Below are 25,112 nucleotides of genomic sequence, written 5' to 3' on the forward strand. Positions count from 1 at the left end.
GAACAGCCATGTTACGACTTTGCTTGCACCAAACAAGCAAAAAAGACACACCCTAACACACACAAGGACCTAGTAGTGGGGATACAAGTTACAACACAAAAATACTTCTCAAGCAAAAGAGCCAAATGATAAATACCTGCATAATACAAAACAAGTGTGAAAACCAAGCTTCCTTTGGGAGGGCACCACCGTGATTATGTGACTTCAACTAGGGTTGATACTACAGGCTTAGCTCAGAGCTTTATAAAACTATGACGAAGAAAGTTTAGACATTACGTGCTGAAGAAACATGGATGTGTGAAAGGCTGCTACGAAAAAATGGAAACAGAAATGATATAAGCATATTTTCTTTTATATACAAAAATGAAGGCCCAAAAAATGGTTTGTTGAAGTAGCTATTGACAGGATGTTAAATTATTTTTCCCTTGCTTTGGTTAAAACAGCCTCGGAACATCCACCAGTTCCCCTTCTACTAACAGCATATAAACACAGTGACAGGACTACTTTTAGTACAGAACAGACAATCTTTGAAAAAACAAATTAAATTAAACTAAATTAAACATTTTACCAATAAATAAATTCTTTAAAAGGTAGCATCTTCATCCTACAATCCCGGGCATAACATACACATCAATTTACAAAACCAAGTTTCTCCCACAAGGGTAATTACAGCTGTAAACGCAACAAGCTATGATAGGAGATTACTTTAATGTATCTTCTTTTAAAAAACAAAATCCTAGCAACAAAAAAATGAATCAAAAGTTGACATTTTTCTAAAACTGTACATATTCTAATTTAACGGATTAGTACTTTATTAAAGAACATAATTCAAACTATTGTTGGCATTTCAATATATTCCCAAAGAAAGAGTTAAAAGGAACATTCAGTACACCAAAATTGTAACAGAGTTGGTAATTCTGATTTACGGCTAGGAAAAGGCAATCAACTTCTATTTAAAACTGTTTCCTGTGGTGAAATATAATTCAAAAACAAACGTTTGGTCTGACAGTCTGATGTTTGTTGCTGATGGAGGTTATTTTAATCCAATGTGCAAAAAAAGAGTGCAGCTGTCTACTTTTACTTGAAATACGTAAGACCAACAGTTCTATACTATTTACACACGTAAAAGATTTTAAGTTAATTAAGCATATTGCATCTCTCTTATGGGTATAGCAGGTGCTGTAGAGAGCCCAAAAGCTTGATGACTTTCAGTTAATTTATACAAATGTATTTGAAGGAGCATATCTGTGCTTGTCCTAATTCTGATCCTAAATAAAAATCCAATTTCAAAATCAATTAACAATTTTTTGATCTGTAAAATCTTGGGATTGTCGCCAATGTGGTAAGCTTGTCTCTAAGGGCCAGGTTCTTATTTACTCTTTGATATTCCTCTAAAGACTGCTCTCCTGAATAAACCCAGCCTGTCTGCAGCTATGCCAGAAAGATAAGGAAGATTAGAACCTGGCCCCAAGATCACCGAAATCTGGAGGTTTGCTCAGGCTCCGGTACATACGACTACATCTTTTGGAGTAGGTACAGGGCAATCCAAATGGCGAAAGAAACACTTCAGCAAAGCAACCATTATTTGTCTGCAAAAAACAAGTGAAAAACAGTGATATAAAATTAACAAACCAAATATAAAAGTAATACCATTCGAGATTTTCAGGACTTGTTTTCTTATTTGCACAGCGTTGCTGGTGTCAACCACCCAGCAACACTTTCTACGTCTACATGAAGTAACTTTGTTATTAAAACTGCTGTTTTGACCGTAAGTCACATGTCGGTGTGATGATTAAGAAATCAATTTACTCAATTCTGATTCTGCACAGTGCACTCAACAGTGCAGCAAGAGAGGAGTTAAAAATGGAACAGAAGTCTCTCACTTCTAAACTAGACACCGGAGTTCTCAAATTAAAACCATAAAAAAGGGGATGTGGGGATGCATGGGACTTACTAGCAACATTAATACCAAACACTGGACACGACAGTGAAACGGTTTGGTCAGAACCTAGGAACGTATTTCCTGGAAAAGTTTTAAAAATACCTAACCAAGCACTGCCTTGAGTCCAGTGAGTACAATGCCCCGTTAAGTTTCCACAAAAATACAGGGACTGGCATTCACTGATTAGGCTCCCTGTCCCCTCAGCCTCTGCCACCCAGGCAGAGCGCTCTGGTTCCAACACCTCTAGCTACAGGCTATTGTTTCCAACTGCTGCTCAGCTTCGGCAGCCATGGCTGCCGCCTGCAACTGTTCTGTCTCACTCTGGATGGCACTGGGGGTCACCTGCTTCCTTTCACTGTGCATATTGTTCTCGTGCCTTTTCAGATCGGATGCCTTGGCAAAGGCCTTGGTGCAGGAACCACACACAAAAGGCTTTTCCCCTCTGTGTCTCCTCTCGTGATCCTTGAGGTGGGACTTGTGTTTGAAGGCTTTGTCACACATGTGGCATGCAAAGGGTCTTTCGTTACTGTGCACACGCTCATGCTTCTTTAGGTCTGGAGCACGAATGAAGGATTTTCCACACACCTCACAACTGTAGGGCTTGTATCCTGTGTGGATTTTTAGGTGTTCTTTCAAGTGGGCCTGTGTGGTAAAACCTTTTGTACACATTTCACAAACAAACGGCCTGTCTGCCGTGTGGAGTTTTTCATGCTTCCTCAATCTGCCTTCATCAGAAAATGTCTTGCCACAGGCTTGGCAGGCAATCTGCTCGCGGTGGTGCCCATAAAGCAAATACTCAAACTTCATGTCGCTGGTGGCTGTCGTCCACCCTGGGGTTTGTTCATCTTTCACTTCACTCATTCCATCATTAAAAGTTAAGGCTTGAGGGGTCTGGGACCCCAAATCTTTTGACTCTGGGGTCTCCATGGACTCTACTTCCTGGCCGTAGCAATTTACTTTGCGAACTTCCTCGCTCCCCAGCTCTTTCAAAATAGCTTCCTGAACCCTGAGCGTAGTTGTGGGCGACTTGCCGTCCTCCTGGCTCGGGGGGGTGCCTTCTACTGTGTCGTCAGAAGGGCTGTCATCCTGGTCTCCAATTTCCTCCACATCGTCATCCTGAGTGTCAGCAGCATCACCAATGGGGCGGTTTATTTTGAGGCAATACTTGCTTTTGGACTGGCCGTTATTTTCATCAGGACTAGATACATCACGCTTTTGAGAACAGAGTTTATCCAAAAATCGGATACCAAGAATCTGACCCGATGACATCATTAGGTTGACATCTTCTTTTTTGACGGAAATCTTTGCTGTGTACATGTAGTTCAGGACCTCTTCAAATATATCAGAACGAAGAAAATCTATTTCTATTACTGAAGAGCTATCAACCTCAAGCTTCTTGAAGAGCTTTTTAAAGTAGGTGCTACAGGCGGCGAGGACACATCTGTGTGCTCGGAATTTTACATCTTCAACCACAATAGCAATATCACAAAATTCTCCTTCCAGACGCTGTTCATTTAGTGTTTTCAGAAACAGAGTTTTATGATCATCATCATTATATTTAATGGTTTCAGACATACTGATGAAAAACTCCTACAAAGATTTTTAAAAAAGAAAGTTTGGTCATTATGCATAATACTTTCCCATACACAAAATACAGCTAGATTTGTTTTCATCTTCTGATCAATTTTTGGTACCTAAATATCTCAGAAAATCAACGTCAAGAGTCTGGTTCAACTCTGTGAGCAGAAAAGATTGATCCCAACTTATGGCATTCCATATTGTTACTTCTCTTTATCTTCAGTTTACTAAGTATTTGCCCAGCAGTAGTAGTAGCAGAGGCTCTAATGGGTGGTGTAAACGGTCAATGCGCTTGACTGCTAACCAAAAGGTTGGAGGTTTAAGTCCACCCAGAGATGTCTCGGAAGAAAGACTTGCCAATCTACTCCCCCAAAAATCAGCTACTGAAAACCCTATGGAGCACAGTTCTACAGACATACATGGGGTTGCCGTAAGTCAGAAGTGATTCAGTGGGAACTGGTTAGTAGTAGTGATAATAATAATAGTAGCAACTCTTACTGAGCTCATAATACATGCCAGGTATTGTCCTATATCCTCTACGTGTCTTAATTAAGCCTTGTTGGGGGGGCGGGGGGGGTGTATCACTATCCCTACTTTAAAGATGAGGTCAGAAACTTGTCAAATATTCAACTGGGTGGAGGATCTGGGATTCGAATCCAATCAATCTAGCTCCATGGCCTCTGCTTCCTAACAGCTAGGGGTAATAACGACAAATAGCTCAACTTCAAGGTTTAAGAAACAGGTTCATGGCAAGGATTCTCTAGTCCTGTCTGTGGTGTCTACTCTAATTGCAGGCATATATGACAAGTAAGATATCAATGTTGTTCAGAGTTACACCACCTTAATCACTGTTGTTAACTGCCATTGAGTCGGCAAGCCCATGTCCAAGGGAACAAAACCCTGCCCGGTCCTGTGTCATCCCCATAAGTTGGGGATCAGGTTGTTGTCATCTACAGGGTTTTCACTGGCTGATTTTCAGAAGCAGGTCACCAAGCCTTTTTTTCCGAGTCCATCTTAGTCTGGAAGCTCTGCTGAAACCTGTTCAGCATCACAGCAACACGGAAGCCTCTACTGACAGACGAGTGGCAACTGCACGTGAGGCGCGGTAGCCGGGAATCAAACACGGGGCTCCCGTATGGAAGGTGGGACATCTGCTCTTGAACCACCATCACCCCTTGATAGAAGAGACAAATCACTGTGACTGCACTAGAGAGGGACATTATCGCCAACATTCCTGTCAGAGTTGTCTTCTAGTTTTTCCACACCAGTTTACAGCCACTTCTGAACGAGAGGGTTAAGATTTAATACGGCCCTCGAAGAATTAAATGACATCTGGGAAGACAGTAAAGAGTGGCTTCATTCCCCTGGATGCCAATCTATCTGCCTTCCAGATAAAAGTGTCACCAATATTAGGTGTACTTGACAAAGACTGCAGGTATTTTATAGGCAAAAGAGATTTAGAATTGGCATAAAAGACATGTTACCATATTAAAGAAATGATCTTTTAAAAATAATGTAGTCTATGTGTTTTATAAAACATTGCTTTCCTTTCATTCAACAAAGAATAGATATGAGAATTAATTCAACAAAATAAAAATCTGGGAAACACAAACATTTGCCCCAAAGAAACAGAACCGCTAATGCATAATCAGAATTGATACATATATTTTAAAGCAAACACTAAGTCATAATCTCAAGGCTTAATATTCAAAGTTATAATTACCATGAACAACTGAAGGCTATTATCTTATAGCTTTAAACACCAAATTCTTCAGATCAGAATAATTCTGATCAGGCACACGCCAGACCTGCAAGAGAAAAGAACAAGAGTAAGGGAGTTTCTTCCTCTCTCCCAAATTCCAAGCCAAGAATGTTTTCAAGATTTAAATACCTTCCTGATTTGTCTTGCCATTTGCACATATACCCATTTTCAGGTTGTAAGCAAAGAGGAGGCAGCTGGCCGCTCTGAGCACATATGAGCAGCAGAGGTAAGGGCTACAGCACTTGAAGCTTCCCATGGACCAGTTTGGGATGTGCACTGAGAATTAAAGGATGGTGGGAGAACCACTGAGTAAGTTCTTCTTCCAAAGCCCATGTCAGGATTTGTATAGATGTTGACAGCTATACAGCTTAAAAGAAACCCAATAAACACACCCTGCCCCACCATTTACTGCTGGGTATTTAACCTCTGGAGTCCCTGGGTGGTGCAAAGAGTTAACACCGGCAAGGTTGGAGGTTCAAATCCAGAGGCCAGCAATCTACTTCCAAACAATCGGCCACTAAAAACCCAGGGCACAGTTCTATTCTGACACACATGGGGTTACATGAGTCAGAATCAACCTGATAGCAACGGGTTTTTATGCAGCCTTCACATTTTTCTCTAGGCTCACAAAAACATCTAGGACTATATATTCTCATAAATATAAAGTTGTAGATGTACCCACACCCAACTGCTAACATGGGAGGAAAGGAAATAGTAGTACCCCCCAACCCCCACCTCTGTGTAATGCAACTAACACCGGTCAGTTAAGCCACACTGGTCTTTAAGCTTGCATTTGAGAGACCCTGGTGTTTTTACCTCTATCCCTACACGGAGGCTCAAAGAATTTTAGCTCTGTGTGAGTTTTAACTCTTACCAGAGGGACTCCATCCTGCAGACCAATATCCTGAAAAACATAAAAAGTTTCCTCTACTGAACAGTAGCCACAAATAAGCTGTTTGGTGTGGTTAGGAGCAAACGACCAGGCTGTTAATAGTCTTATAAAAAAAAAAAAAACTGGAGTGTAAGACTCAATCCTAGAGACCAACATCCGAAAAACCATAAAAGAATTTCCTCTCCAGAAAAGTGAACCCATCACCAAATCTGCCTAAAGCGGCAAGGCTCTTCTCATCTGCCCAGTGTGAGAGTTGGGCAAAATTATTTGCAAGGATGCTTCCAACTTTAATATCTTGTGTGTCTCCGCCTCCCTGTTCCCTGAGTGCACCCCAGCCTATAGTGCCCGAGAGGAAAGGCGGCCTAGGGAAAATCTTCCTACCAGCTCCTGCTTAACTTTGTTAGCAACTCTCCCAGGGCTTATGGCATAGAAGTGCACGGGACTAGGGAGGGTAGCGGCCGTATAGTCATCGCAACAAAATAATGTGCTTAAAATAATTTGGTGCGGGACGGAAGGTAGTGTTTATTTTGCCATCCCCCCTCCTTCATGATGTCTGAGGACCGGAAAGGAGAGACCTTACGTCCATCGGCCCATTTTTCTTATTATCGTGAGGTTCCAACTGCTAAGTTCAGGTGAGTCAAACTAGAAGATACCCGTTGCCAGCATCTGTGTAGGGGTAGGGAAAGAAGTAGCCCCAATTACACCTTCAGAATAAAGCTACTCCTCCTGAACTCTTCTTCAGATCGCTGGGACAACTGCTGTCATTACACAGCAGGGGGTTAGGAGCGGGGTTTCCTGCAACAGCCAAACTTACATAAGAGGCGGTAGCAGCTTCCCCACCCGGTTCAGCCAGCAGCCATGGCTGCCGCACTACTTCCCTGTTGAAAACCAGCAACTTCAGAATGGGGAGGAGGCAGGGAACGCAGGGCATGACCCCAGGAGCCTTGAAGGGCCATCTGGCCCTCGCTGTAATTTTTTTCGGCCACCTTTATGGTGGGGGAGCGGACAGGCCGTTTGGATTCCTTCGGAAACAATAGCTCGCTGCGCCTCAGCCGGGCAGAGGAAGGTGGCTACGTCCCCTTCCAGGATCGGACTTCTGGACGCTGGCAGGACGCTGGTACCGTCCCACCACGGCTCGGGGCGGGTGAGCTAGGGCGGGCCCGGCCGGGAGCGAGAGCGGGCGTGCGGCCGGGTTCCGCAGCCCCGCGCCGCGCCCCGCGCCGCCCGCGAGCCCCGCGCTCGCGCCCCGCGCACTCCCCGCCGGCTCGCGCCGGGCCCTCCCCCGCCCGCCCTGGCCGGAGGCGGGGGCGGCGCGCGGCCTGGGGACTGGCGCCTCGAGTCGGCGGGCGCACCCGGGCGTGCGTGCGCGAGGTCCGGGTCCCCTCCTTCCCGCAGGTAGGGGCGGGCGCGGCGGATCCCGCGGCACCGAGGGGCGGCGCCCGGCGGGCCGCGCTCGGCACCGGGCTCGAGGCCGTGCCCACCCCACCGCGGCGCATTGCGGCGGTGCGAGCGGGCGGCCATGAGCCCCGGCGCAGAGGCTCAGCGAGAGCGCGCGCCGGCGCCGCCCGTCGCGCCCCGAGCTCGCCCGCCGGCCTGCGCGGCCCCCGGACGCCCGGCCCTGCCATGCCCGTCTTCGGCGGCCCACGCCCGCCTGCGCTCGCACCGCGCCGCCGGCGGCCGCTCGCACATCCTGGAACTGGCTGGTGCCCCAGAGCGCGGCGAGAACGCGCTTCCTCCGGGCCGCCCCGCCGCGCCAGCTGCGGCCGCCCCCGCGCCCGTTCGCAGACGGCCCTCGGCCCCTTCCGCACCCCCGCCCGCGCTTACCTGCAGCCTGGCACAGCCACAGACCTCCCCGTGGGCTCCCCGCGCTCACTAATATGCAGGCCGGGGGCAGGATGGACGCGGGGCGCGGGGGTACGGTGGGTGGCAGTGTGTTTTGGATTTTTTTTTTTTTTTTTAGTTTGGGGAGGGGGCGGGGTGAGGGGAGTCGTGCACGTCCCTGATGGTAGCAGCCCTCCTGCACGAGCACAGAATGTCTAGCGGGCTGTGAACACCCCCACCGGCACCCCCCCACCTTCCCGTGCATGCGCGGTGTGGGCTGGGGGGAAGGCGCGCCGCCGGCTTGCGCAGGCACGGAACCCAATCGGGCCTCCAAGTGGGCGAGCAGGGGAAGAGTTAATCCGGGACCTTGCCGATGCTTTCGTTGAAGTCTGAGAGGCCGCCCCCGTAGAGCCCTGGCCTGCGCACGCGCGCGCACGCGCGCGACTTGGAGCGCGCGGAGCCCGCGCGCGGGAGAAGAAGTGGGCGGGGTGGGGCGGGACTTCAGGGGGAGCCGAGCGGATGCACGAGCGCTGTCGCGGGCACCCGCCCCCTTGCGAGTGCCCGCCTCCCACTCTCCGCCTTGGCTCCCTCCTGCTCCAGGCGCGGAAAGCTCGAGATGCGGACTCGCGCACCCAGTCTAGGCCCAGCTCTGGGGACGCGGGGCCCGGAGCTCCCATGCGTGTGCGTGTGCGTGGGTGCTGCCAATGTGCACGCTGGGGCTGGGCTCGGCCGCGCGCAGGCCGGACGTCGCGGCTGCGTGGCTTGGCCGCGGCTCGTGGGGCGGGCGCGCCCTGTACCAGCTTTCTTCGTGCACGCCTGCCGATTCTGGGACGCGCGCTCGCGGGCGCACGGTCTTGGCTGGTGTCGCTGCCGCAACATTATGTCCGGGTAATAGTAGGCGCTGCAGTGGGAAGTAAACATTTGCAGAATAATGTAATGCTGATATTTCACATTTGGAGTGCGAGGGGCGACCCCAGGTCGCCCTCACATTCTCGCTTTTACCGGAACACTTCAAGGAAATGTCACGGGGGCTGGAGGCGGTAGCCCATCTCTGGCAGTCTTAAGCCTGAAGTCGGTTTCATTTGAAGCTCCCTCGGAGAGCTCTGCTACCCCAGCGTTGTGTCTGTATTTCTGCTCAGCCAAAGTAATGGCTCCATTGCTTTTGAAACAATGTCGCGTTGCCTGTGAAGAGGTGGCTGGGTCTGTGCAGGCATCTAGACCTGGGAAGTCCCTCCTGCTCCCGCGTTTTCTGCTCACCTAAACATAGGAAGCCTGTCAGCAATACCCCATCCCTAAGAGACGCTTAGGTGCTTTAAAACAGCGTGTAATAAAAACATGCGTAATTTAATATCTGAAAGTTACAGCAGGGCCTTCTTCCTGGAATTGTGTGGAGATTGAGATAATGCCTGTAAAGTAGTTAGAGCAGTGCCATGTACGTAATAAACATTTAGGCAATGCTGTTACACTTGGCCGTATTAATTTTTTGAAAGAAACTTTGTACCGCCTCAGTTCATTTTGTAACATTGACATTTGTTTAATGTTTCAGAAGGTGCTTTTATACACATCCTTTTTTTCTTTAATTGTGGTAAAATATGTATCACACACAAAACTTGCTGTTTCAAGCACTCCTAGGTGTACAATTCAGTGACATTAATCGCATTCACCATGCTATACAACTGTCACCACTATCCATTTCCTTTTTTTTTTTTTTTGATCATCCCAAACAGAAACCCAGTACTCCTCAAGCAACAATTCCCCATTTCCCCTTTCCACCATTCCCTGGCAACCACTGAAAAACTTTCATACACATCCGTTATGATGTTCACCCAAGCATGGAGGCTAGTAGGTCTAATGCATGAGGCCAGATAAAATAGATCAATTCTAGAGTCAGACATATCCAGTTCAAACATTGGATAAATAGATCTCAGCGTCTTATTCTCTAAAATGGAGATAAGGAAAGCATCTAATATGGCAGTTGTGAGGATTAAATGAAACAATACCCAGCTAATTGCTTAGCTCAAATATTTGCTTGAGGTGTAATATGAGTTGTCCACGCTAAGGTAATGGGTTTAAGAGCAGGGGCACTTTAAAGATATTTTTTCCTTCTGTCATTCAGATTGAGTAATTCCTATTGAGGCATCTTCAAGTACACTGACTTCTTTTGTCCTCTGCATTCTGCTATTTAACCCATACAGTGAGTTTGTTCATTTCAGTATTATTTTCAGTTCAAATATTTCCATTTGATTTATTTGAATAGTTTTTATTTCTTTGCTGGGACTTTTTAATTCTTTTTATTTGTTTGAAGAGTGTTTATAATTGCTTATTGGAGAATTTTAACAACATAGGCAATGCCTGGGTTACAAATGTCTGACTTATGTATACCCTAACCCTGGTAATGTCTATCAGGAACAATGTGACACGGTGTTCCGGCCCACGATGGTCCTCGCTTGCTTCCCTACGTATGCAGGTGCCGCAGCGGGTCCTTGAACAGCCGCTGGCAGCCAGTAGGTCCCTGTGATATGGTGCCCCCAGCCGCAGCGAAGAGTGGAGACCACACATGCACCTGCCTCCCTCGGAGCTCGGGAAGGGCCAGCCCCACCGTTCCTATGCCCCACGCACTACCATTCCACTCCACATGATGGGTCTGCAGGCAGTGACGCCCAGTGACCAGAATGTGGGTGCCCTGCTCTACCCGTTCTCCCAGTACAGCCGGTCAGTGTGCCACACTAGGCACATAGCTGGGCTTCACCGCATCCTGTCCAGGGCTATCACAGCGCTTCTTTGGGCTTCTGTTTCCCCTATCTTACACATGCGGATTTCACTATTGCAGCGGTTCTTGGCCTTTTGGTGGCTGGCGGGGGGGGGGGGGGGGGGAGGCGGGGGGGGGGGCAGGTAGTCTTACAGATTCCTGATCTCTGTATGTCTCTATATGGTTTCTAGGGGTCAGTGGAGGACTTCGGATTTGGGTTTCCTTAAGCATCCTCTTCCCAACGCTTGGGCCTCAGGCTCACTCTTTCACATCCTGAGCGGCATTTTCTCCCTCGCACTCTGACTTGGAGGCCTCGTAGTTGGTGCATCAGTTTGTCTGGTGAGGAGGTGATTGGACAGTGATCCATCTGGCCCCAGCACCATCCTACCCATGCCCCCAACCCTCCCTGCGTCTGCTGAGGAGGGTTCAAAACTCAGCAAAAATGTGACCCAGTGCTACGACGTAGATTTTTTTAGTTCAGATTCTACAATAAAGTCTGCAGCTCAAAGGTGAGACCAGGAGTTCATAAACAGCTTTATGGGATTTCTACTCCTTCTCTATGATTTCACTGGTATTCTGTGGCTTCCTGAAGCTTTCTTTTCCAATGCTCCAGCCAGAAAACTGGGGTGTTACTTAACCTCCCTAAATCCCCGGAAGATGTGCACTTCCAGGGTTCTGCCCACATCTACAGCCATGTGGTGGAAGGACTAGAAAAAAAAAAAAAAAAAAGTGGCAAACTGGTAAATTCCCTGCCAGTTTAGTGAGATGTGGTCATATTTTCTGACACATTATTTTAAAGAGCTATAAATTTGGAAGGGATACATGGAGTCACTGTACCAAAAAGAACTGGTTGACATTCAATCATTTCAGGAGGTAGTGTATGATCAGAAACCGATGGCACTGAAGGGAGGAGTCTAAGCTGCACTGAAGACAGTGGTGACAAACAAGGCTCCAGGGATTGACGGAATACCAATTGATATGTTTCAACAAACAGATTCAGTGCTGGAAGCGCTCACTTGTCTATGCCAAGAAATTTGGAAGACAGGTACCTGGCCAACTGACTGGAAGAGATCCATACCTGTGCCCATTCCAAAGAAAGGTGATCCAACAGAATGCAGGAATTATTGAACAATATAATAAGAAACCTCATAGGGTTGCTGTGGGTCAGAACTGACTCAATGGCACCTAAAAAGAATAAATTTCCTCCTCAGGGACTACTTTTGCTTTACCAACATTTTTACATGAAGTTTTGATTTGCATTCAGTAGTATCTCTTAGTTTCCTTTATGACTTCTTTTTTAACCTGTGTTATTTACTCATTTTTAACCCGAGTGTGATTGATAATACTATTTTTTCCCAATTATGTGGGAATTTTTATTTATTTACTTGGATAACTTTTTATTTTAATATAATTCTAACTTATAGGAAATTTGCAAGAATATAGTAAAAGGAGCTCCTACATGCCCTTTACCTTTATCCTTGTTTACCAATCATTAACATTTTGCCCTCATTTGCTTAATCATTTTTTTTCTCTCTCTCTACTTCTCCATTCGCCCTTGCATGGACACACACATATACACACACGTACACATCCCTTTTTTTTTTTTTTCTGAACCATTTTTTAAGAATAGGTTGTGGATATCAAGTCCCGTTTCCGTAAATACTTCAGTATGTATTTCCTAAAAAGAAGGAAAGTCTCTTACACAAGCATGGTGCAATTAAAATCAAGTATACAACATTGATACAATGCTATTATTTCATCCACAGTCTGTATTCACATTTCATCAATTGTACCAACAAGGTCTGCTATAGCCTATAGCTTTTTTTTTTCTTTCCTTGTCCAGGATCCGATCCAGGATTACCCACTGCATTTAGCTGTCATGGAGCTGTTCATTTGTCATTTATTTCTTAACCTGTTTTTTTATTCTTTCACACCAATACTGGTCTTTTTTCAAGTTCTGTGATTTGTGCTCTGGTAAAGTTTCTCTGTTGGAATGTTTTGCATCATTTTAAGTTTAGTACATCAAGGGCAAGACTCCCTCTCTTCCTTGCTATAGCCTTCCCCATTACCATGGAATACTGTTATCATCTTACATTCTTGCATTCCTAAAAACTCAGAATAATTTTGGTTGCCGTTCTTTTCTCTACCTTGTGTCAGTCGCAAAGCTCAGTTACTTGGTTTACACCAGAGCGGATCATTGATCTATCAACTGGTGCTATCTACAGCTGAGAGTTTTTCTCATCTCTGGAGGACAAACCTTAAGATTTGACTTTTCTCCCTGAGCAAAGCATACTTAATTCCCTAGAGTGAAACTCGTATTCTTATATTTATGTCCAAAATATTTTATTCTCTTGGAGCCAGCCTGTACCCAAAGATGCAACTGGTCCGCCCTGGGCTTGTTTTACGTGAACACTTGCAAAGTATGGAATGGCACTTCATCCATCCCACGGGCTGATGCCTGCCAATCATTTTCCGCACTCTGGAACAGTGTCAGAATGCACGATGCTCCAGGCTGTTGGAGCCATTGCACTCCAGAGGAGTGACAGTTTGCTAATTTTATAACCGGAATTCAAGTTAAGTCTTCTATTCTTAATAAAAAAAAAAAGTAAGTAGAAATAAGTACCAAATTCCTACTCACAGCAAATTCTTTCCCAGCAACCAGAACTGCTTATGGTCATTTTTCTGCTACTTTATTGAAACTGGTCTCCTATCATATTGACATAGTCAGCCTATAATATCTAAATTATGTGTTACACTATTTCTGGTGTCCTGTCACTCTTTGTTGTAGTGTACCTGTCAAATATAGAACAGCTGATCAGTTTGGTTTAGGATATGATATTTTAATTTATAACACAGCTATCAGCATAGTGCCAAATATTGTTTCTGCAGTTCAAAAACTGCAATGCATCGTCATAAAGAGAAGTGCAGTCCTGATACATGGATGAACCTTGAAAACATTACATTAAGTGAAATAAGTTGGACACAAAAGGAGAAGTATTGTACGATCCTGCTTATATGAACAGAAAAATGTACAGAGACAAAAGTAGATGGGTGATTAGCAGAAGCTGGGGGGGGGAGGAATGGAGAGTTACGGGTTTAATGGATACTGAGTTTCAGATGACAAGATGTTTTGAAGGCAGATGGTGGTGGTGGGTTAGACGACGATGTAAATACTATTAATGTCACTGAATTGTACACTTAAAAATAGAGTGGCAAGATTTGTGTTATGTATATTTTACCACAGTAAAAATTTTCAAAAGAAGCTGAAATGTTAATGCATTTATCCTTAGGTCTGATAAGATGAAATTATGGTTTCCTCTTTGGTTGAATCAAAAAACTACGCTGTCTTCTCAATCGTAAGACTTCATTCTTCATATAAGTAGCTCAGTGACAAATTGAAATGAAAAGTTCTCTAACTGGCATCTGTTCTCATAAATATGTGCAAAGTGTTTATGTACATCTTTGTACCACCGCTTCCCTCCCCCCAATACTTTGTTCTTGCGCAGACACACCAGGCCTGTTTCCCCTCAGGTCCCTGTGTACCTTTAGGATATTCAGGGCGAAGTGCTAATGTGTATTTCATGTTCTTATTGTCTAAATAAAACTGTGATAGTTGGTTAAATAGCTATTTGAGACAGTCCAAACCTGTCAATATAGATTCTTTAATTTCTCATTGACCTGAAAATTCAACCTTCCTTCACAAAGTGTGGGTGGCACAGTGATTAAGAGCTCAGCTGTTAACCAAAAGGTTGGCAGTTTGAATCCACCAGGTGCTCCTAGGAAGCCCTATGGGGCAGTCCTGCTCTGCCGTATAGGATCACTATGAGTTGGAATTGACTTGAGCGCAACAGGTTTTTTTTTTTTTTTTTTTTTACAAAGCTAGAAGACAAAGTCCGCCAGGAACACATGGAAGAAAAGCAGCGTGGGGTAATTAGTGAGCCATTGCCCCGGCTGCGTGTGCTGAATTTGGATCCTACCCCTAACATTTATTAGCCAATGTACTTTGGGCAAATTATGGTTCCAGATTCAGTGACCTCTCTGTACTGACCTTATAAAAAAAAAAAAAAATTTTTTTATAGAGTTAATTAATTAATGCAGTAAATCGTTGTGAGCGCTCACTTTGTGCCAGGTATTGTAGGCACTGGAAGGAAACAGCATCAAACAGCACATGTGACTGGGAGGGAGACAGTAAACAGATAAGTAATTGAAATACACATCATGTCATCCAGTGATAAGTGCTATGGGGACAAATCCCACAGGGAAGAAAATGGGAAGGCTGGAAATGAGGGCTAGCAATTTCAAACTAAGTGGTCCGGAAAAGCCTCACAGAGAAGGCAACATTACAGCAGAGACCTGAGTAGGAGAGGGGCTAGTTGAGTAAATACCGTGGTAAAAAGCCGTGAAGGAAGACAAGTCTAGCAAGCACCAATGTCCTGTGGTTGAAGCCTACCTGTGCTGTTCAAGGAAGCACAAGGTACACGTGCCCATCCTTGACTCTGCATCAGTCTATAAGGGACAGATGACAGATGAGAGTTTTTGTTTCAATTTTCCACTGAGTTATTGTGTGTAGATTTGTTGAACATTAAATGTACAACACACCATAATTTAACAGTGATTTTCTATATTTCTGGGGAAATTCTAGCATGGCTTAACGAGAGCTCCAGGAACAAATATCTCTAAAGAAAAAGGAGTGACAGCGGTAGGGAGGGGGCAATGGGTGTACAGTGACAGAGACAAGGAGAGGTAGTGGGTTGTAGAGTCTGAGGGTCTGAGTCAAAGCTAGGGGCTTTTACAGAGGAAGAAAACCCATTGCGGTCAAGTTGACTCTGACTCATGGCAGCCCTTATAGGACAGAGTAGTACTGCCCCATAGGGTTTCCGAGGAGTGGCTGGTGGATTCGAACTGCTGACCTTTTGATTAGCAGCTCAGCTCTTTACCACTGTGCCACCAGGGCTCCGTTTGTAGAGAAGGCGGGGCAAAAGTTTGGAAAGGAAAGCAGGTCTCCTGCTGCACCCCAGGCAGTGAGTAGTAAAGACTATCACGACTGGAGAGGGATCCAGGGGAAGCCATGTCTTGCGTGAAAACAGGTTCAAGTAGAGTGGCCCTTCTCGCCTTGGCTGCACACTGCAGTCCCCTGGGAGGAATAATCCCCAGATTGTGATCACCGAGGTCTACTCTCAGAAATTCTGATTAAGTAATTGGTTTGGGGTGTGGCCTGAGTTACCAGGCATTTTAATAGCTGTCCAGGTGATTCTAATGTACAACCAAGGTGGAAAACCACTACCTTCAAGCACAAAGGTGAGGGGAGCATTCAGAGGCCATTCAGGGTTGTTGAGGGGTTTACACAAAACGATGTCTTTAAGAGATTAGCATAATTCTTGGCATGCTGTCAGCTGTTACAAATGTCCACTGTTGGCTTCATTCCTTGGCCTCCAATGCTTAAATTCTGGCACAACTAACAAGGTCTGCAGGATGTAATTAACAATAAACTGATACAAATATCTCAGTGGAATTCTTTACTCCATTCAAGATAACATTCGTCCAACAATCCATGGTCAGCCCAGAGTCCTGTCTGGGAAGTAGCCATTCCTTACCTTCCATTACAAATATGACTACAGATGAGGTTGAGTTGAACAAGTAAAAGTTGTTTTCTCTCATAATTTTTTGGGGAATCAAGCAGATATGTCTGAATAACTAGTTGCCATATTGAATCTAACTTCCAGTTTTTCCTTTGGAATGAATAGGCCAAGGATGAATTTAAGCCAGTTAATTCGTTATCTGCTACTCTATTAAAATGTAGAACAATGAAAGAAAGAAAGAAACAAAAAAACCCATTGCCATTGAGTAGATTCCGACTCATAGCGACCCTATAGGACCGAGGAGAACTCCCCCATAGAGTTTCCAAGGAGCACCTGGTGGATTCGAACTGCTGACCTCTTAGCAGCCATAGCACTTAACCACTACACCACCAGGGTAAAATAAAAGTAACAGGTGACCTTAAATATTGCGTGGTGATCTTTATGACTAAGGAACAGGCTAATATATTTTCCCATGCTTCTCTTATCTGATATTAATAAAAGTTAAGGCCTCAATCTTCACAGTTAAAAAAGAAACAATTCAACTGAAGGCTTAAGGAATTTATAAAGACACATGCATCTTTTCAGAGCTAATATTTAAACCTTTTAAATAAGTAGAAAAGGAAATGATTAGACAAACTATGTCATCAGCTTTTCATGTAAAGTCTTCAGTTTCAGACTGACAGAGATTATATTTCTAAAATGATCATTTTGAAAACGTCTAAACCAGCTGCTGTGGAGTTGATTCCAACTCACGGTGACTCCGTGTGTGTCACAGTAGTGTTTTCAATGGCTGATTTTTTGGCAGTAGATAACCATGCCTTTCTTCTGAGGCACCTCTGGTAGACTCAAATCGCCAACCATTTGATAAGTAGCTTAAGTGTTTGCACCATCCAGGGAATCCTGAAAAAGTCTACACTATGTTTAAACATTAAATATCTATTTGAAAAATTCATTTAATGTATCCATTCCATTGTTTGTAAAATTGTATATAGAATTATTAAAACAAATTCTCGAGGAGAAATGTGTGAATAAGAAATAAATTCTTAAAAAACGTAGAGCAGTTAGTCATGCTGATGTTAAGTCTCCCATCCAAGGGGGAATATATATTTACTAATATGTCCACTTGGTCTCTGGAGCATGTAAGGGTGTATACAGTAAGCCAGCACTAGAGCAGTGTTCCACACAAAAAAGGTAATTATTTATATTGGAAGTTTATAACTATTTTTTAATAAATTTTTATTTTGGAATGAATTTAGATTTATAGAAAAGTTGCAGAAATAGTACAGAGAGTTCCCATATATCCCTCCTCCAATTTCCCCCATCGTTCCCATCTTACATCACCATGGTACACTGGGCAAAACTAAGAGACTAGCATTGGTGCATTATTATTAACTAAACTCCAGACTTTATTTGGATTTCACCAGTTTTTCCATTAACATCTGCTTTCCACGGTCCAAAACAAAACAAAACCCACTGCCATTGGCTTGATTGTGACTCATAGTGACCCTATAGGAAGAAGTAGAACTGCCCCATAGGTTTCCAAGGCTGTAATCTTTAAGCAAGCAGATGGCCACATATTCCACAGAGCAGCTGGTGGGTTTGATCCACCGACCTTTCAGTTAGCAGTTGAGCACTTAACCATTGTGCCACCAGGGCTCCTTTCCAATCCACGATCCAATCCAGGGTAAAACATTGCATTTAGTTGTCCTGTCTCCCAGTTTTCGCACTGTACAGCTTCTCAATCTTTTCCTTAGTTTTAAGACCATGACATTCTTGAGAAGTAGTATCATCAGGTTACCTCAGGCCAGATATCCTGTACAGAGTTCCCCAAATCTGGGTTTGGCTGATGTTTTTCTCATGATTAGACTGGGTTTACGAGATTTTTGTAAAGACGTGCCCTCTAGACACGTCATTTAACTATGTTTAAAGCATGAAATATGGGCTAGATAAGCTCTAAGATGCTTTCCAGTGATAAAAAGCTATGGTTATATGTTTTGTCAAGCCCATAATTTTTGAAAGCAAATATAGTTCAGTTTTGTTAATTTGGTCTATAATTTCTCTCCAGTAAAAAGCAGGCAGGGAAATCCCACATAATCAATACATCAACTGCAATGGATTAACTTAATACTTTTCCCATATGACATGTGCTTTTACCGGTCAACTAAATATTCTCGTTCTCAGCTAGACTTATTCATTTGAGGCAAATATATCAGTTGCGTTAGGTGCCATCAAGTCGGTTCCGACTAATAGCGACCCTGTGTACAACAGGATGAAATGTTGCCCAGTCCTGCGCCATCCTCACAGTGATTGCTATGCTTGAGCTAATTATTGCAGCTACTGTGTCAATCCATCTCATTGAGGATGTTCCTCTTTTTTGGCGACCCTGTAGTTTACCAAGCATGATGTCCTTCTGCAGGGACTGGTCTCTCCTGTTAACATGTCCAAAGTAATAAGACAAGTCTCACCATTCTCACTTCTAAGAAGCATTCTGGCTGTACTTCTTCTAGGACAGATATGTTCGTTCTTCTAGCAGTCCATGATATATTCAATATTCTTTGCCAACACCATAATTCAAAGGCATCAATTCTTCTTCAATCTTCTTCATTCATTGTATAGTCTTCGCATGCATACGAGGTGATTGAAAACACCATGGCTCCAGTCCAACTTAGTCTTTAAAGTGACATCTTTGCTTTTAACACTTTTAAGAGGTCTTTTGCAGCAGATGTGCCCAATGCAATGAGTCATTTAGATTTCTTGACTACTACTTCCATGGGCGTTGATTGTGGACCCAAGTAAAATGAAATCCTTGATAACTTCAATATTTTCTCCACTTATCATGATGTTGCTTATTGGTCAATTTGTGAGAATTTTTGTTTTCTTTATGATGAGGTGTAATTCATACTGAAGACTGTGTTCTTTGATCTTCATAAGTGAGTACTACAAGTCCTCTTCACTTTCAGCAAGCGAAGTTGTGTCATCTGCATATCACAGGTTTTTAGTGAGCCTTCCTCTAATCCTGATGGCATGTTCTTCATATGGTCCAGCTTCTGTGATTATTTGCTCAGCCTACAGACTGAATAAATCTGGTGGAAAGATACAACCCTGGTGAGCACCTTTTCTAATTTTAAACACTGCAGTATCCCCTCGTTCTGTTTGAACGACAACCTCTTGGTCTATATACAGGTTCCACATGAGCACAATGAAGTGTTTTGGAATTCCCGTTTTTTGCAATGTTATCCATAATTTGTTATGATCCACACTGTTGAATGCCTTTGGATAGCAATAAAACACAGGTAAACATCTTTCTGGTATTCTCTGCTTTCAGCCAAGACCCATTTGATATCAGCAATAATATCCCTCATTCCATGTCCTCTTCTGAATCTAGCTTGAATTTCTGGCCGTTCCTTGTTGATGTACTGCTGCAATCGTTTTTGAATTATCTTCAGCATAATTTTACTTGCATGTGATATTGATGACATTGTTCAATAATTTCTGCATTCTGTTGGATCACCTTTCTTTGAAATGGGCATGTATATGGATCTCTTCCAGTCAGTCGGCCAGGTAGCTGTCCTCCAAATTTCTTAGCATAGATGAGTAAGTGCTTCCAGCATTGTGTCCGTTTGTTGAAACATCTCAGTTGGTATTCTGTCAATTCCTGGAGCCTCGTTTTTCACCAATGCTTTCAGTGCAGCTTGGACTTCTTCCTTCAATACCATTGGTTCTTGTTCATATGCTACCTCCTGAAATGGCTGAACACCAACCAATTCTTTTTGGTACAGAGACTGTGTATTCTTCCCATTGTCTTCTTTTTCTTTTATTTTAGAACTAAAAATATTTATTAGCATTTGCTTGAAAACATGGCACTTCTCAAAGGTTCCAATGACGTACATCTTTAAACCTACCAATGGAATATTACTCTTCTAGCTATGCAGCATGTAATTATGTGGCAAAATCTACTACTGCTTACTTGAGCACTGACCGTTAGCCAGCTTATTAACTTGTTTTCCCCTAACCTTAGGCCCTACGTATTCTTTTTTTAAAATATATAGTTCTATTTATTTTGTTGTTGTTGTCAAGAATATACACAGCAAAACAAGCACCAATTAACCATTTCTACACGTAACATTTAGTGACATTGATTACATTCTTCAAGTTGTGCAACCATTCTCACCCACCTTTTCTGAGTTTTTGTTCCCTCATGAGCATAAATTCACTGCCACCTAAGGTTCCTATCTGATCTTTCAAGTTGCTGTTGTCAATTTCATCTCATATAGATAGTTCTTAAAAGAGCATAATGCTCAAGGCAGATCTTTTTTTACTAGTTAAGCTAAACTATCATTTGGTTTTAAGAAGACTGCAGGGAATATGTTTGGTTTAAAGTTTAAAGGTTATCTCAAGGCAATAGTTTTTTTTTGTTTTGTTTTGTTTCCAGTTCATTTTGCATTTTCTTTTCTCTGTCTTTTTTATTGTACTTTAGATGAATGTTTACAGAACAAACTAGCTTCTCATTAAACAATTAGTACACATATTGTTTTGTGACATTGGTTGCTAACCCCACAACATGTCAACATTCTCCCCTTCTCGACCTTGGGTTCCCTATTACCAGATTTCTTGTCCCCTCCTGCCTTCTCATCCTTGCCCCTGGGCTGGTGTACCCATTTAGTCTCATTTTGTTTTATGGGCCCGTCTAATCTTTGGCTGAAGGGTGAACCTCAGGAGTGACTTCATTACCGAGCTGAAAGGATCCCCAGGGGCCATACTTTCAGGTTTCCTCAGTCTCTGCTAAACCACTAAGTCTGTTTTTTTGTGTGTGTGTGAGTTAGAATTTTGTTCTACATTTTTCACCAGCTGTGTCCAGGAACTTCTATTGTGACCTCTGTCAGAGCAGCCAGTGGTGGTTTCTGGGCACCGTTTGGTTGTGTTTGAGTCAGGCTAGTGGAGGCTGTAGTTACTTGTGGTTCATTAGTCATTTGGACTTATTTTTCCCTTATGTCTTTGGTTTTCTTCATTCACCCTTGCTCTAGACAGGGTGAGACCGGTGGAGTATCTTAGATGGCCACTCACAAACTTTTAATATCAGGGCAATAGTTTTGAAGGTTTATCCAGCCTCCATGGCTCCAGAAAATCTGGAGTCCATGAGAATTTGAAATTCTGTTCTGGATTTCTCCCCTTTAGATCAGGATTCTTCTATGGGATCTTTGATCAAAATGTTCAGTGATGGTAGTTGGGCACCATCCAGTTCTTATGGTCTCACGGCAAAGGAGGCAATTTTCCACCTTTTTTTAAAATATTCTTTTGATGCTTCTTGCGTCGTTCAATTTTTTGCCCATTGAATCCTTCAATACTGCAAGTTGAGGCTTGAACATTTTCTTCAGTTCTTTTAGCTTGAGAAATGCCAAGCATATTCTTCCCTTTTGGTTTTCTAGCTTCAGGTCTTTGTACATTTCATTACAGTACTTTACTTTGTCCTCTTGAGCCATCCTTTGAAATCTTTTGTTCAGCTCTTTTACTTCATCATTTCTTCCATTCGCTAGTCTACATTGAAGAGTAAGTTTGAGTCTCTTCTGACATCAATTTTGGTCTTTTCTTTATTGTCATTTTAATGACCTTTTGCTTTCTTCTTTTTTTTTTTTATTAACTTTTATTGAGCTTCAACTGAACGTTTACAAATCAAGTCAGACTGTCATATATAAGTTTATATACACCTTACTCCGTACTCCCACTTGCTCTCCCCCTAATGAGTCAGCCCTTCCAGTCTCTCCTTTCGTGACAATTTTGCCAGCTTCCAACTCTCTCTATCCTCCCATCCCCCCTCCAGACAGGAGATGCCAACACAGTCTCAAGTGTCCACCTGATATAATTAGCTCACTCTTCATCAGCATCTCTCTCCTACCCACTGTCCAGTCCCTTTCAGGTCTGATGAGTTGTCTTCGGGAATGGTTCCTGTCCTGGGCCAACAGAAGGTTTGGGGACCATGACCGCCGGGATTCCTCTAGTCTCAGTCAGACCACTAAGTCTGGTCTTTTTATGAGAATTTGGGGTCTGCATCCCACTGATCTCCTGCTCCCTTAGGGGTTCTCTGTTGTGCTCCCTGTCAGGGCAGACATCGGTTATGGCCGGGCACCAACTAGTTCTTCTGGTCTCAGGATGATGTAGGTCTCTGGTTCATGTGGCCCTTTCTGTCTCTTGGGCTCTTAGTTATCGTGTGACCTTGGTGTTCTTCATTCTCCTTTGCTCCAGGTGGGTTGAGACCAATTGATGCATCTTAGTTGGCCGCTTGTTAGCATTTAAGACCCCAGACCCCACATTTCAAAGTGGGATGCAGAATGTTTTCATAATAGAATTATTTTGCCAACTGACTTAGAAGTCCCCTTAAACCATGGTCCCCAAACCCCCGCCATTGCTCCGCTGACCTTTGAAGCATTTATTTTATCCTGGAAACTTCTTTGCTTTTGGTCCAGTCCAGTTGAGCTGACCTTCCATGTATTGAGTATTGTCCTTCCCTTCATCTAAAGCAGTTCTTATCTACTAATTAATCAGTAAAAAACCCTCTTCCTCCCTCCCTCCCTCCCCCCCTCGTAACCACAAAAGTATGTGTTCCTCTCAGTTTATACTATTTCTCAAGATCTTATAATAGTGGTCTTATACAATATTTGTCCTTTTGCCTCTGACTAATTTCGCTCAGCATAATGCCTTCCAGGTTCCTCCATGTTATGAAATGTTTCACAGATTCCCCACTGTTCTTTATCGATGCATAGTATTCCATTGTGTGAATATACCACAATTTATTTAACCATTCATCCGTTGACGGACACCTTGGTTGCTTCTAGCTTTTTGCTATTGTAAACAGAGCTGCAATAAACATGGGTATGCATATATCTGTTTGTGTGAAGGCTCTTGTATCTCTAGGGTATATTCCGAGGAGTGGGATTTCTGGGTTGTATGGTAGTTCTATTTCTAACTGTTTAAGATAACGCCAGATAGATTTCCAAAGTGGTTGTACCATTTTACGTTCCCACCAGCAGTGTATAAGAGTTCCAATCTCTCCGCAGCCTCTCCAACATTTATTATTTTGTGTTTTTTGGATTAATGCCAGCCTTGTTGGAGTGAGATTGAATCTCATTGTAGTTTTAATTTGCATTTATCTAATGGATAATGATCGAGAGCATTTTCTCGTGTATCTGTTAGCTGCCTGAATATCTTCTTTAGTGAAGTGTATGTTCATATCCTTTGCCCACTTCTTGATTGGGTTGTTTGTCTTTTTGTGGTTGAGTTTTGACAGAACCATGTAGATTTTAGAGATCAGGCACTGGTCGGAGATGTCATAGCTGAAAATTCTTTCCCAGTCTGTAGGTGGTCTTTTTACTCTTTTGGTGAAGTCTTTAGATGAGCATAGGTGTTTGATTTTTAGGAGCTCCCAGTTATCTGGTTTCTCTTTGTCATTTTTGGTAATGTTTTGTATTCTGTTTATGCCTTGTATTAGGGCTCCTAGGGTTGTCCCTATTTTTTCTTCCATGATCTTTATCGTTTTAGTCTTTATGTTTAGGTCTTTGATCCACTTGGAGTTAGTTTTTGTGCATCGTGTGAGGTATGGTCCTGTTTCATTTTTTTGCAAATGGATATCCAGTTATGCCAGCACCATTTGTTAAAAAGACTATCTTTTCCCCAATTAACTGACACTGAGCCTTTGTCAAATATCAGCTGCTCATATGTGGATGGATTTATATCTGGGTTCTCAATTCTGTTCCACTGGTCTATGTGCCTGTTGTTGTACCAGTACCAGGCTGTTTTGACTACTGTGGCTGTACAATAGGTTCTGAAATCAAGTAGAGTGAGGCCTCCCACTTTCTTCTTCTTTTTCAGTAATGCTTTGCTTATCCGAGGCTTCTTTCCCTTCCATATGAAGTTGGTGATTTGTTTCTCTATCACCTTAAAAAATGGCATTGGATTTTGGATCAGAAGTGCATTGTATGTATAGATGGCTTTTGGTAGAAGAGACATTTTTACTATGTTAAATCTTCCTATCCATGAGCAAGGTATGTTTTGCCACTTAAGTAGGTCCTTTTGAATTTCTTGTAGTAGAGCTTTGTAGTTTTCTTTGTATAGGTCTTTTACATCCTTGGTAAGATTTATTCCTAAGTATTTTATCTTCTTGGGGGCTACTGTGAATGGTATTGATTTGGTTATTTCCTCTTCGGTGTTCTTTTTGTTGATGTAGAGGAATCCAAGTGATTTTTGTATGTTTATCTTATAACCTGAGACTCTGCCAAACTCTTCTATTAGTTTTAGTAGTTTTCTGGAGGATTCCTTGGGGTTTTCTGTGTATAAGATCATGTCATCTGCAAATAGAGATAATTTTACTTCCTCCTTGCCAATCCGGATGCCCTTTATTTCTTTGTCTAGCCTAATTGCTCTGGCTAGGACTTCTAGCACAATGTTGAATAAGAGCAGTGATAAAAGGCATCCTTGCCTGGTTCCCGTTCTCAAGGGAAATGCTTTCAGGCTCTCTCCATTTAGAGTGATGTTGGCTGTTGGCTTTGTATAGATGCCCTTTATTATGTTGAGGAATTTTCCTTCAATTCCTATTTTGGTGAGAGTTTTTATCATAAATGGGTGTTGGACTTTGTCAAATGCCTTTTCTTCATCAATTGATAAGATCATGTGGTTTTTGTCTATTGTTTTATTTATATGGTGGATTCCATTATTTTCTAATATTAAACCAGCCTTGCATACCTGGTATAAATCCCACTTGGTCGTGGTGAATTATTTTTTTGATGTGTTGTTGAATT

The 25,112-nt window shown here is 43.2% G+C and overlaps 1 protein-coding gene across 12 annotated transcripts; it reads right to left on the reverse strand.

Annotated features, from left to right (window-relative positions):
* Positions 1 to 1,718: 1,718 nt before the first annotated feature.
* ZBTB14 (zinc finger and BTB domain containing 14) lies at positions 1,719 to 8,083 on the reverse strand. 12 transcript variants are annotated; one of them, XM_049900358.1, is made up of 5 exons: positions 7,999 to 8,083; positions 6,157 to 6,186; positions 5,412 to 5,558; positions 5,244 to 5,328; positions 1,719 to 3,532 (listed from the first exon to the last, which is right to left on the reverse strand). In XM_049900358.1, exons 4-5 carry the CDS (start codon positions 5,244 to 5,246, stop codon positions 2,186 to 2,188), a joined length of 1,350 nt encoding a protein of 449 aa, XP_049756315.1. In that variant the 5' UTR covers positions 5,247 to 5,328; positions 5,412 to 5,558; positions 6,157 to 6,186; positions 7,999 to 8,083; the 3' UTR covers positions 1,719 to 2,185. The 12 variants fall into 12 exon arrangements, with proteins under 12 accessions (XP_049756315.1, XP_049756314.1, XP_049756322.1 ...); XM_049900357.1 differs by lacking the exon at positions 7,999 to 8,083 and adding an exon at positions 6,989 to 7,394; XM_049900365.1 differs by lacking the exon at positions 5,412 to 5,558.
* Between the last annotated feature and the right edge of the window lie 17,029 nt (positions 8,084 to 25,112).

This window comes from Elephas maximus, chromosome 11 (genome assembly GCF_024166365.1).
Source record: "Elephas maximus indicus isolate mEleMax1 chromosome 11, mEleMax1 primary haplotype, whole genome shotgun sequence".
Classification (NCBI taxonomy): Eukaryota; Metazoa; Chordata; class Mammalia; order Proboscidea; family Elephantidae; genus Elephas; species Elephas maximus.